The sequence below is a fragment of the Pyrus communis genome, chromosome 4 (genome assembly GCF_963583255.1).
Source record: "Pyrus communis chromosome 4, drPyrComm1.1, whole genome shotgun sequence".
Lineage (NCBI taxonomy): Eukaryota > Viridiplantae > Streptophyta > Magnoliopsida > Rosales > Rosaceae > Pyrus > Pyrus communis.
Window position 1 is genome coordinate 14723545 of NC_084806.1, and position 13529 is coordinate 14737073.

Below are 13529 nucleotides of genomic sequence, written 5' to 3' on the forward strand. Positions count from 1 at the left end.
AATTCACACTAAGCCCATGCAAAACCATGTGTATTAATCATGCCAAGCCAAATTGAAATAAGTTCATAATGTTAATACATTAACAGTTTAATTCGAAACACACCAAACTGCTCTTCACACAACACACTTAAGTGGGCCAAGCCAGATAACGAAGATTACCAAGCGGGTTGTGGCATGAATGGTTATGAAAAGTTCATTGGGCCTACGTGCTTGTGGAGATTTTGGGCTACTTGGGAGAACCAAAATCAAGGCCCACAACTCTAATTTCACACGGGAGGTTATGAGAGATATCCCAACCCCTTTCCTTACAAACCAACCAAAATGCTTCAAACGCAACCAATTTGCCTAGATTTATGGGTTGACAAAGTCTGACCTTGGGGCGCACACCTCATTTTAACTTGGTGGACGAACTTTACCATTTGAAGCTCGCGCAGGAAATCAAGGAAGAAAATGGAGAAGGTAGCCAAAGATGGAGCGGGATTTGGTGCAAGCAAAGGGAAATTTTGGGCAAAATGATAAACTTAGCCTTCACAAGGCTACTAACTCTCTACAGTACTATCCCAAAGAGGCATGATGCGGCTTCAACAATGGAAAAGAGAAAGGAAATAAAAATCCATGGAGGAATAATCCAACTCAATCAAAGTTGTTGAGGCATTTCATCAAACAGGTTAGGGTCAACAATTTAGCACAAACAAGTCCATGGAGGAATATACAATATACTTTATCTTCCAAGTGCTAAATTTCACAAACCCTAAATTAATTCCAAAATTTACCTGATTTGGGGGAGAACCGATGAACAGTGAGGTCGAAAAAGAAATCAGCGATGTGGGAGGAAGTGAAGGATGAGAGGTGAGTCACTTGTCTGATGTGGGAGGAGGAGAGAAATCGGCTCACTTCTGTTCGAGGAATAGAACTAACAGCTCCTTGGAGAACAGAACTAACATCAGAAGTGGAGGAGCTGCGATGTTGCTCCTTGGAGAACAGAAGTGAGTTAAAAAATTCTTGGAGAGTGAGGTTGAGAGAGAGAGTGAGTTCGAGGAGGGTGAGGAGGGTCTGAGATTTGAGGGATGAGAGGTGAGCGTCCAAACTTGGACAAAGTGAGGGATGAGAGATGAGCATCCAAACTTTGAAAGGAAATAAAATTTGAAATTTGAAAAAAAAAAAAAAAAAAAGCGCCTATTTTTTACTATTGCACCGCCAAAATTATCACAACTGGCACGACGTAGGTATACAATTTGACGTCGCGCAAAGTGGTTTTGCGCGACGATCACATTAAGGCGTCGCGCAAAGTTTTTTTTTTTTTTTTTTTTTTTAAATTATTATAAAAATTACTGAAAATGTGACTTTCTTCCTTTGAAATTCAAATTTTTTTTTTTTACATAAACCCCACTATAATATATTTTTCTAACAAATGTGGTTGGATGTTATACGTATACAAGATGGAATTCATTGATAAATGTGGTTGAATGTGGAACTCATTGATAAATGTGGATTTTTTTTTTTTTTACATTATATCGCACTTTTGTGTTAATAACTCGTTCATTGATAAATGTGGTTGGATGTTATACGTATACAAGATGGAATTCATATCATGCATTGCAATTATGAGAGGCATGAGTTGTGTGAGTTACATGGGGTTGTATCGTGATGGATTGGAATGAAAATTGTGATAACGATGGCGCGTGAACGAATGTGTCATGGGTGGTAATTCATATAACAAGACACACTCGAGGCCAAGGCACGGTACGGGACATGCGAGGCTTGTGTGGATTAACAAGAACGGATGCGGGAATGATGGAACATTCATGCATAGAGAAACGGGAATGATGGAACATTCATGCATAGAGAAACAAAAAAAGAGAAATTTGCCGCATCCATCATATTCCGTCTTAATTTTCTGTTTAAAAGTTGTAAAGGTACCCTAAACTCCCGCACTCCCCACTGGTAACACGAATATTGAGCAAGGTCAATAACATCATCACTTAAAATTTTGATGATTTTTCTTCTAGTGCTATAGTTTACCCTTCGTACAAAATTAGCAAGGTCAATAAGTAAAATCTTGAGTATAACCAAAAGTATATTCTCTCTATCAGATATGCCCTTGTTACGCAGTAGAAAGTCAATGACTGGGTCAACGAAATTTCCTGCCTATTTGCGGCTTAGTTACAGTAAGATCTGTGTATAATGTTTGGCCGCAATATATCTTCATGTCACACTGCATATCTCTCTCTCATTCAAGTAAGAATAAAAGTTCTACAAATCAATGACATGAAAAGTTATGGTCGTAATATATCTTCATGACGCACTTGCACATGCGTCGCGCAAACTTGTTTTGCGCGACGCCAGTCTTGTCGCGCAAAGTCAACTTTGCGCAACGCATGTGTACGTACGTCGCGCAAAATAACTTTGCGCGACGCATGTGCACATGCGTCGCGCAAAGTTGGCAAAAAAGCGGTAAAACATTCTTTGTTTGGCGCCAAGATATTGTGCGATGCACAAAACGTCGCACAAACGGCATTTGCGCGACGAAGGCTGGCGTCATGCAAAGTGTTTTGCGTGACGCACAAGTTCCTGCATCTCGCAAAAAAGTTTTGCGCGACGCTAGAATTTCGTCGCGCAAAGTACCGTCGCGCAAAGGCTGTTTGCGCGATGCTTTGTCTTTTAGGTCGCGCGAACATACTTTGTGTGACGAAATTTGGTGCGTCGCACAAGATTCCGTCACGCAAACATGTTTTTCTACTAGTGTTATTAAGCCTATTTGTAATTTTTTTTAATTTAATTAGACTTGTGTGGCCTATTTATGTGTCACATCAGCACATAACATAAATTTTGACAGAATTGTGACGAAATGACTACATTAATTTGTGATGAAAAGACCACATTGATTTTCATCTTACAAATTTCTTATTGGAATGATGGGGCCCATTTATGTGCCACATCAGCATTTAATAAAAATTTTAACAGAAGTGTGACGAAAATGACCACATTGATTTGCGACACCTATTTTCAGGGACTCCATTGATTGATTTTCAATTTTAGGGACCATCTTGATGGTGAGGATCAATTTCAAGAACCATTTGTGATTAAAAAAATCCTTTTTTAAATGAATAATCCTCAAAATAAAAATTAAGAAATTGAATAATTCTATTAAGAAATTTCTATGATGAAAATACTAGCATCCTTTGACATTTGTAACCTCACCTCGATTGGTGGTTTACAGATGGCCTTATCCCATCATTAGCTTGCCCAAGAAAACTTGCAAATTTATGTAGCATACAAGTGTCATGGAAATATAGACCTCTAATCTCTTAGCCCATCTCCAACCGAAGGGTCTAGAGGGTCAGAGGGCCGAAAATAGCCTGAAAACTGTCCCCAACCGAGGGCCAGGCCAAAGGGCTCGTGGGTCCCACTGGACAAAAAAAGGCCAAAGGGCCAATTGGCCTGCCTAAACCAGCCAGCCAGCCGGCCCCGGGTTGGGCCAAAAATTGAATTCCAATGGTAACTAGCTGACGTTAGCTAGCCGTTATTTTTGATTTTTTTTTTTTTTTTTTTTACAAATTTTTTTTTCCTATAACTTCCTAAGTCATTAAACAACATTAAATAGGATTGAGTAACATGAAACTACATTAAATAATATTAAGCCAAAATTTGAATTCCAACGGTAGCTAACTGACGTCAGCTAGCCGTTATTTTTGAATTTTCTTTTTTACAAATTTTTTTTCCTATAACTTCCTAAGCCATTAAACAACATTAAATAACATTAACTAACATGAAACAACATTAAACAATATTAAACAACATTGAATAACATTAAACAACATAAAAATTATACAACATAAAAAAAAAAAAAATTAGCAACATGAAACTTAAACAACATTTTTAAAAACATTTAACAACATAAAACTTAAACGTCTACTCCATGCTTCTTTTGGCCTAATGATGTGCAACAAGATCCTGTTGTAGGTACTTATTTGTGACACGGGAACCTATCATCCTGTAGCGCCTCATGTACTCATTTAAAAAGATACTAATAGCTCTTGGATTGAAAGGCAAATTAGGCCCATCATTTATTTTTGCACGAGCCCTTATTGACCTATTTGGATCCTCTTGGTTGTCATTAGACTCTCCATCAATACACCCATCTCGCTCATCCTCCACAATCATGTTGTGTAATATGATGCAAGACATCATGATGGAGTCCAAATTTTCTCGACTCCACCCTCTTATCGATTCCTTGAGGATCTTCCACCGTGCTTGTAGAATACCGAAAGCTCTTTCAACATATTTCCGGTATGCCTCTTGGTGTAAGGTAAAACACTTTTCGGCGTCATTCGCAGGGTTTCGAATTGCTTGGACAAGTGTCGCCCACTTTGAGTAGATGACATTTGATAAGTAATACCCCATATTGTACTGACAGTTGTTGATGTAGTAGTCAAGTTGAGGTGATTTACTTTCCGCCATGTTATTGAATAGGGGTGAACGCCCAAGAACTGTAATGTCATTTTGGGATCCAAAGACTCTAAAGAAAGCATGCCAAATCCATGTGTCATACGAGGCAACCGCCTCAAAGACAATAGTTTGCTTTCTTGACCTTTTGCTAAAGCCTCCTTACCATCCGATGAGACAGTTCTTCCAATTCCAATGCATGCAGTCTAATGACCATATCATGCCTGGAGAGCCACGGTATTCAGCTTTGCGAAGGAGCTGATCCAGATCTTATTGATTTGGCTCACGGAGGTACTCCTCTTTGTAAAGATGAACAATTGTTTCATAGAATTCAGCAAGAGTATCAAGGCATGTAGACTCAGACATATCGTATGTATCATCCATTGCATCAGTTGGGAAGGCATAGGCCATCATTCGGAGTGCAATAGTAACCTTCTGATGAGGTGAGAAACCAGGGCAACCTGCTCTGTCCAGCTTCTGTCGAAAGTATGGATTGACTTGCTGGACATTATGAACTAAACGCTCGAACACATGACGCCTTATCCAGAAGCGACATTTAAAATCCTCTTCTGTGTACACCGAGTTGGGATTGAAGTAGTTGTTCATCAAATTGTCATGTGCCATCACTCTGTTTCGTGATTTGTAAGAGTGACTAGCAACAGAGCCACCCCATTGAGGTTGTTCCTCAGTTAGCTAACACACCATGGACGCAACCATGGCTGCCACATATTGTGTGTGATGCCATGCTTTATTTTCTTCATCAGACTCCTCATCTTCTTGTCTCATCTGTGCCCATTTTTCTTCAATTCGGAATTGGATTCGGATCCTCAGTTGGAATTCGAAGAGGATCCAAAGTTGGAATTCATTGCAAACTTGAATTGAAAGAGTTTGAATTGAAGGAAAATGAATTCAAAGGTGTGTGAATTATAGCTCAACATCCATCCTATTTATAGCCCAAAAAAATTCAAATCCAACGGCTAGTTGATGTTAGTTACCGTTGGATTTGAATTTTGTTTTTTAGCCAAAATTTAAAAATTCCCATTTTTCCTTATAAATTTAAGTTTTCGTTTTTAATTTTAATTTGTAGTTTTTAAATTTAAGTTGTAGTTTTTAAATTTAAGTTGTTGTAGTTTGTAAATTTAAATAATAAATTATGTTTGGCCCTATAACCCTTTGGCCCTCGGTTGGAGATGGTTTTTTGTGATAAGACTAAAACGAGCTATATGGCCCTTTGGCCATCAGTTGGAGATGGTAAGAAATATGGCCCTGTACTGTTCATTAAAATATTAATTTCTTGGAGGGAAACGAGCCCTCTGGCCCTCATTCGGTTGGAGATGGCCTTATAAAAGGCCACCAGACTTGCACTAGTTTTGCTCCACCCATGTCACACAGTTCGCACATCTCGCTAGTTCCCGTAACAATGTCATCTAAATGGCTTCTCGTATTCTCTTGGGTGTGATACTTCTCAACACTTATTCTTTTGCTGATCACCATAAGCCACCTCATAAACCACCACACAAGCCACCAATTCATAAGCCTGCTACTTTGGAAGTGGAGAAGTCAGTTGAATTGGATGGCAAACCTTGCAAGGGACTGAAACCAACCGCCGATTTAGATTGATCATGAGCCTTTAGAGGACTTGTACAAGCTGCCATTGGAGAAGAAACCACCACAAAATCTCTACAAGCCACTCGACAAGCCTCATTTGTCCTAGCTATGTTAATTCATATGAACATGTATAAAAATAAGAGCTGCAAGTGATGCAATATTATGCTTTTATAAGCTTTACTTTAATAGTATTACTATTAATCTACTATACTACCTAGGATCGGTTCTAAGTTTTTTGGTGCCCAGTGCGAAAGCTCAAAAATGTGCCTTTTTTTTTAATACGGAAACATATGTTTAAAAAAAATAAAATAAAATAAAATAAACGAGGGCTAGAACCTAGTCGATGCTAGGGGGGGGGCTAGGCCTTCACGCCCAAATTATGTTGCTTGAGAAAATATACAACCCGGGGGCGGGGGGGGGAGGGGGCATAGTACCTAAACCCCAACAATCAAAAGTACAATCATATACAACCACTCCTAGCAAGGTTCCTTGAAATTTCAACCTTTAAGAAATTGTCTTCTGGCATTTTCCTCTAAATCACCACCATTTTCATGATCATGAGACTCGTCATTAACATCTCTATCCACATAACCACCAATTTCATGATCATGAGACTTCCCAACAACATTTTGTGACTCTTCACCAACATCATTTTCTCTCAAATTTTCAACCGACTCATTCTTTGTAGAAATTTTTTTATTAAGAGATCCTCTTAAACTTTCGGCAATTTCGTTGTCATTTGCCTTTTTTTTTTCCTTTTCATATTACCAAAGAGTTGTTTCCAAAAAGACATGGTTTCGATAATTTGTTTGCAAAAATTACCTACACATGATATAACAAAAATTTCCTATCAAAATTATCATTCCAACACATATTATATATTATAAAAACACTAACATCTATTATATATTATAAAAGCACTAACACATAGTCTAACATATTATAAAATTGATAAAATTGAACCTAAAAATTGGGTTTGAAATGAAATCAAATAATTCAATTAATCAAGAATTCAATTCATCAACAACAACAATTCTATACATCAATTATCATATAATTCTATGTCACTTGCAAAATTTTATATTAAATTATGAATTGATAATTCAAATTTTAAAAATGAATTTACCTCAAAACTCAAAAGGGTTGGTGAATGCACTTGCAGCCAATGGTGAATGGCGCTGAGCTGAGAAGGAGGGACCTGTCTAGCTGCATAGTAGCTTGCAGTTGCCAACTTAGGAAACAGTAAATCACTCACTCGCATCCAATGGAATTGGGAGAAAAGAAAAGGGAGTCAGGGACGCCAGGACAGTGAGGAAGTGGGGTGGAGAGTCAGGAAAAGGGTGGATGTATTTGGAAGTTGGGGTTAATTGGGGACTTAGTGGTCCCTCTTATGTTTATTTATTTATTTACTTATTTATTTATTATTATTATTATTATTATTTTGGTAATGCCCTACACCTGGGCCCTTTTTTCATCTTTTGTTAAACTTGGGCTCTTGCCCTCCAGCCCCTATTTGGACTCTGGACATTTTTTTTTAATTTTTTTTAAACCTAGTTATTTGGAATTTTTTTTCGTGCCCTTTTTAGTTTTGGGCCCTGGACAATCACCTTGGTGCCACTGGGTCTGGGCCAGGCTTGGTACTACCACTACTAGTAGCTTGCTAGTGTTCATGCTCGTTTTTTGTTAGTAAGGCATGGTTTGGGGTTTCCCGTACCAACTTTATATGTACTCAGTTTCAACTAGCTTTTAATAAATGCATATGTTGTTGAGATTGTTAATCTTACGTAGAAAATTGTGTCAGTTTTATGGTAGCTGTCCAAATTCTAATATAGTATTAAATATCCTCTTTCACTCATTACCAAACAGTTATGGATTAATTGGACGCGATAATAATACTTCCTAGAGACTATAACCTTAAAGATTTATCGTTAAGGTAATCTATTTAATATTTCGATCGAATATGAGCTAATACTGTTAAATCTTCCTTGAGCAAGACTTGAGATTGACAAATGCAAATTAAGCGTGACATAAAGAATGGATCTCCGCTCCGTTGTTGCCAATAAGCAAGTTGAGATTCTATTTGGCGATCCATGTGGAAGAATTTTGTTACTAATAATTCTTCATGATTCGACTAATTGGAGAATAAGAGATTATATTCATACACCCCAAATTACTTTTCTCACTCTTTTTTAAATTTTTAATACTTTTCTATCAAATGTTTGTGGTGTATCAAAAATATATTAAAAAAATAAAAAGGTGTGAAAAAGTAATTTAAGATGTGTGAATATAATTTCTCAACTAAATTAGAAACCGAACTAACCAAACACAGTTCAATTCCGGTTTTGCGTCATTTTATGGGGGTTGGGGGAATGAGCTCGAATTGAGTTCCATTGCTTTCGATACATAGGCCCATGATAATTGTGCTTTAAGCCCAGAAAATACTTCCCATGTTATTCCAATGCCACCATGCCAATCAACTGTGAAATTTTTTTATTTTTTATACAACAATGTATTTACATTAAGAGGTGCAGAAATAAATTCGAATTAAACTTTCATCTTCGAGTATCTAATCTAACTGCTTTTACTTATAAATGAAGATAAATACTATAAGATTGTAGTATTAAGTGACAGTTGTGGAACACTTTAAGTAAACTTGGCATTTCAAAACCTGCAACTAATATTTAATTTAATTAATTAATCATATCCTCTATTTTTTTTTCTATATAAAAATGTTGTACAATTTGTGGAAACTTTGAAATATGATGTAGTCGTAAATTAATTAGGAATGTGATTGGGTAAATTCGTATGAGATTCTACAGCATCTTTTAGATAGTGTCCTAGTTGTAATGTATTATTTGAAAGGCTAGGATTCTGCCTTCCTTACTACTATAAGTAAAAGCACAATGAAATGAGCTAATACACACACACACACTACAGAATTCATCAATTATCTCTTCTCTCTCTTGTCACCGGCCTATCTTTCTCTATAATATCCCTCAGTAATGTAGGCCTACAACAAAATCAGCATAATAAGTTAATTTTTCAGAATAGAAAACCTCAAATATCGGAAGTTGTTAAACATATTTGTGTTATTTATTTGAACATTTAAAAGTAAATGTATAATATTAAATTAAAAATGGTTAGAATCACAAAAAATATGGTTGGGATCCTCCAAATGAAGGTGTTTGAACCCGATTTTACACACACTCAACACATTTACTCCAAGATGTTGAATGAAAGAAATATTAAGGATCATGATTGGTTTCCAGACAAAGGTTGATCAATTGCACAATCAATCTAGGCTCAGAGTCTTAGTTGAAGACAGCGAGACTTGGCGTTAATAGAGTTTTGATAAAAAATAATTCTGAGTATATTCAAAGAATATGCGAAGGAATTTGAATATTAACATAATTTACAACTCGACAAACTTGGTCATTACGAAATTCACCCTTATAAATTTGAGGTTTTGCAACGTGGAGATGACATTTAACTCAACATAAACAAATGCTCCATGCAAAACCCTCTCACACCCCTGGAAAAATACTAACTGATTCAATAATCACTTTGTCAACACATATTCAGTTTAGATAAACATCATTAGGTTGACCAACTAACAACACTTTCAGTTTAGGTGCACATCATTGGAGTCATATAATCAGTCGTTCTAGGGAGTACCTTCAGTTTGGTTGGTTATGTTATCTATCCAAGTCTCAGACGGTGAAGAGTTTTTTTATTCTTTTGTCGAAAAAGGTCACTTCATCAGTTTTCCCTACAATATGAGGTATTATATGGTCTGTTATTCATAAGTACATTTTAGAATTCGACATTCAAACAGCCGAACCACTTTCACCATAAAGACACTCATTTTCTTTGGGTAACTTTGTCCCCACAACTTGATACCGATTAGGTGCACCTATATTTTCATAAATATAATTGAAGTTGTCGAAATTGGTGTAGAAGATCCTGAACTAAGTAGTGAATTACATAGCCTTGTCTCCATGTTTTGGATCCTAGACCAAAAGTGGTGTTGCTTTCTCAGCCGAATTCGCTTGATGCAGAGGTCAACAACGCATTTCACCATCACACTCTGTTTACCCAACTGAGCTCCATTGCCAATTAGCATGCCCGCATCAACATAAGGATGTAGTTAGCTCAGTAGTTACTCGTTCTGTGCACCACGTAGCTTTTGTAGTTTTTATAGTCAACATTTTGGCACGCGTAGTGTGACACAGTGCTAAAACTATGAAGTTTATAGGATATATTAAGATACCAATTCAGCCTCCCTTCGACTAATTGAACGAAATCCAACCTCAACTCAAGAAACACATTAAAAAGACTGAGGTGAAATGTTGAAAGCGAATGCCTATTTTACCTTACAAGGCCAATAAGTAAAAGAAGAAATGGCCAGATAAGGAACACTTTCCTTACGTTATTGAATTCAAATCTATGTTGTTTAGAGAACGGTTAAACCAAAAGGTTGGGTCAGGGAGGGTAGGGGCGATTCTTACTCCGGCCCAATCATGCCTCGTCTTAAGAAGTGTGTCAGATTGGCCGAAGAAGAACACATATTCGTTCAACTGAGTTAGAAAAGTTGGTCGGCCTAGAAAAAAAAATTCACGTTTCCTGATCCAAATATTGACTCCGAAGATAATTAGTCAGAGGATTGTTCCAATGGAAAAGAAGGCCGAAAAACGGCATCAGATGAAGAAACCATGTCAATCGATATGGTTATTAGAGATAAAGCCAATATGGAGCAATATCATTTAGTTGAGTTGTTCGAGTTAAAAGCTAACATTGGCGAAGTGACTATGCTCGGGGGCCATAACAACTTGGAGTACTTTGCTTCTGAGAATAAAAAATATTTGGCCAAGCGAAGAATATTTGGAGTTGATCCTTTACTTGGCTTGGAGTAAAATCATAATGAAACTGTCAAAATAAAGCATCGTTGGCCTCCTTCTCATTATGGTTCGGCCATTCTTGTTTTTGTTTGCTTGGAAAATATTAACTTTTATATTTGGCTTTAGGTTGATACTTAAGAAAATAGGAGGCAACAAGCGGTTGTTTGCAAAAAAAGAAAAGAAAAGAAAAAGTGCAATTTAGTGGCCACCCACTTTAGTCGGTAAGCCTTAATATGGACTAATTGGTTAATTCAGCATTATTGTTTCGCCAAGCTTTAATAAATTACATTCGGTTGCACAAGACAATGCTCCAGAAAATAAAGGTTTTGTGTTGGACCCAATTCTGCACAGCGGTGGATGAACGAACCTGCAAGAACAAAGACCAAGAAAGATTGTGAAACCAAGTAACAGGGAGGGTTGTTCCCAGCATAGGCACTTCAACGATCAAGTTAAGAAATAAGGGAAATAAGTGAGATGAATGTTAAGTGTATAGAGAGAGCTCAGGATGTCTATCCCTTTGTGAGGAGTTAGGATACCTATTTATAGACGTTGAGGAGTCGTCCTAGGTGCTCTGCCAATTCTCCGAGTCGTTAGAGTCGTTGGAATTAAAGGTAAGGCTCTATCCACTCAGATGTCCCTGTTGTATGGTTCAGAGCAGTCTGACTCTACGCAGCATGGGTCAACATTGCATGTCTTCTGCCTAATATACAATCACATCGCCCATTCCAATCACTCTGTGGCTCTACCCATACTTTCGTAGCAAGGTTCTTGCAGTTTGGATGGGACATGATCAACTGGCATTTGAGTAGAGATAGTTGAGAATGAAGTGGTGCCTACGATGCCTACTCCAGTCGGAGTGCCTAGGGGGAGACGAATTGTATAAGAGACAGATTTTATAATTTCGTTAAGGTTCCAATTGTGGAATGTTTATATAGAGTTCTGCTGGGAACCACCAAGTCTTAGTATCTTGTGATAAATGGTATAAAGATGCCTTACTCACTCCTGGTTAGCTTGACAAAGTGTATTCATGTGTTCACTGTTCCGAAGAGGTGAAAAATATTGTGAAGTCTAGTTTCATTGTTTGGCTTTCCTTGTCAAATGTTGTAAATTGTACCACACTTGCTCTACTTAGATTTAAGGTTTAAATGATACTTTGGGATCATACTATTGGAAATATCATTTCAAAAGCTTAACTTATCTCATCAAAGGTTTGTTCATACATATGCATTTCACGACATTATTTCTAGTTCATTCTATCTAGTGGTTCTGCCTCATCAAAACTTCTCACTGCTTTCATGGAGCTGGGCACACACTTTAAGACAACCCATATGGGCTTTATGTCAGCCTTTTCCCTGATAGTGTTTTTCAACCTTGGATCTTTTCAGATTGATTTTGCACATGACACATGGCTTTTTTGGTCCCCTTTCTATCTGAACATCAATCCTTCTTTAAAAGCTAAATCTAGGGTTCATTTGTTCTTTGGGGTTTGAGATTGGAAATTTTTTGAAAGCTTTATTTTTCATCTCCATCTTAGATCTCCTAGGAGCATCAATCATATTTTATGGGTAATGTTCTTCATCGAATGTTTTCTAAATCTATCTTTGAAATTGTTTGCTTAAATTCGTTTGATATGCTCATTTATTTTGACTAGGAGTTTTACATTTTCAGAAAAGAGTATATTTTAGCTTTAAGCTACCTCTTATATTCTTCATTGAAACCTAGCCACAAAACCATGTTCATGCATCAAACACCCAATCACTGCATATTAGGGTAGCATTGTCTTCATGGTTTTGTTTTAATTTTGTGGTCAAGTTTTTCAAGTTTCAAATCTTTAAATTGACCTCCTTTTGGATTCGAGTCAGTTTCATCTTTCAAGTATTTGACTGGTGAAAAAGACTAGACATCGAATCCAAATTTGCATCAACTTCATCACAACATCATTTGCATAAGTTGATTTGATTTTGATTGCACAAGGTGAAAAGCTCAGAAGGAGCTGCCACTTAGTGAAGATTAAAGGAATTCGTCTCGTGTAAGGCAAGGTTGCACAAAGGTGAAGCTGCTTTGTAAACTAGGTCTAGGAATTGAGTTTTGCGTGGTACTTTGTAAGAATCTTGTTTACACTAGTGGATTGGACTCAGTGGTGAGTTCCTGATTTTTTTAACCCAGAAGTGGGTTTTTCCAGCCAGAAACTTCTTGCGTTCTTTGTCTCTTAAATTCATTTACATATCTTATTTACTTGCATATGTTTCATGCACCCTATGAATTGTTATTTGATATGTATTAGAGACTAAGTTTACACTGCATATTATGAGCAATGAATGAAATTGTTGTTGATTAGGATAACTTGTAGTGAACCAAGTTTGATTCGTAGATTGGCGTTCGATTAACTGATGAATTTGTACTTAGTTGACTGGTGAGTTTGACTAGTCAATCTGGCATACTTTAATTCATAATTTCTTTGTCATTATTGTTTGCATAATGAACTGATGTGTAAACATGTTTAAGTTTAGAAATTATTGTTGTGAGACTAATCTAGTCAGACTCTGATTAGTTGAACATATAATGGTCAATTAGGAT

The 13529-nt window shown here is 36.9% G+C and overlaps 2 protein-coding genes across 2 annotated transcripts; both read right to left on the reverse strand.

Moving 5' to 3' along the window:
• Positions 1–3933: 3933 nt before the first annotated feature.
• LOC137732741 (uncharacterized) lies at positions 3934–4461 on the reverse strand. Its single transcript, XM_068472022.1, has one exon. The coding sequence runs from the start codon at positions 4459–4461 to the stop codon at positions 3934–3936; it is 528 nt and encodes a 175-aa protein (XP_068328123.1).
• Positions 4462–4716: 255 nt separating this feature from the next.
• On the reverse strand, positions 4717–5070 carry LOC137732742 (uncharacterized). Its single transcript, XM_068472023.1, has one exon. It carries the CDS (start codon positions 5068–5070, stop codon positions 4717–4719), a length of 354 nt encoding a protein of 117 aa, XP_068328124.1.
• Between the last annotated feature and the right edge of the window lie 8459 nt (positions 5071–13529).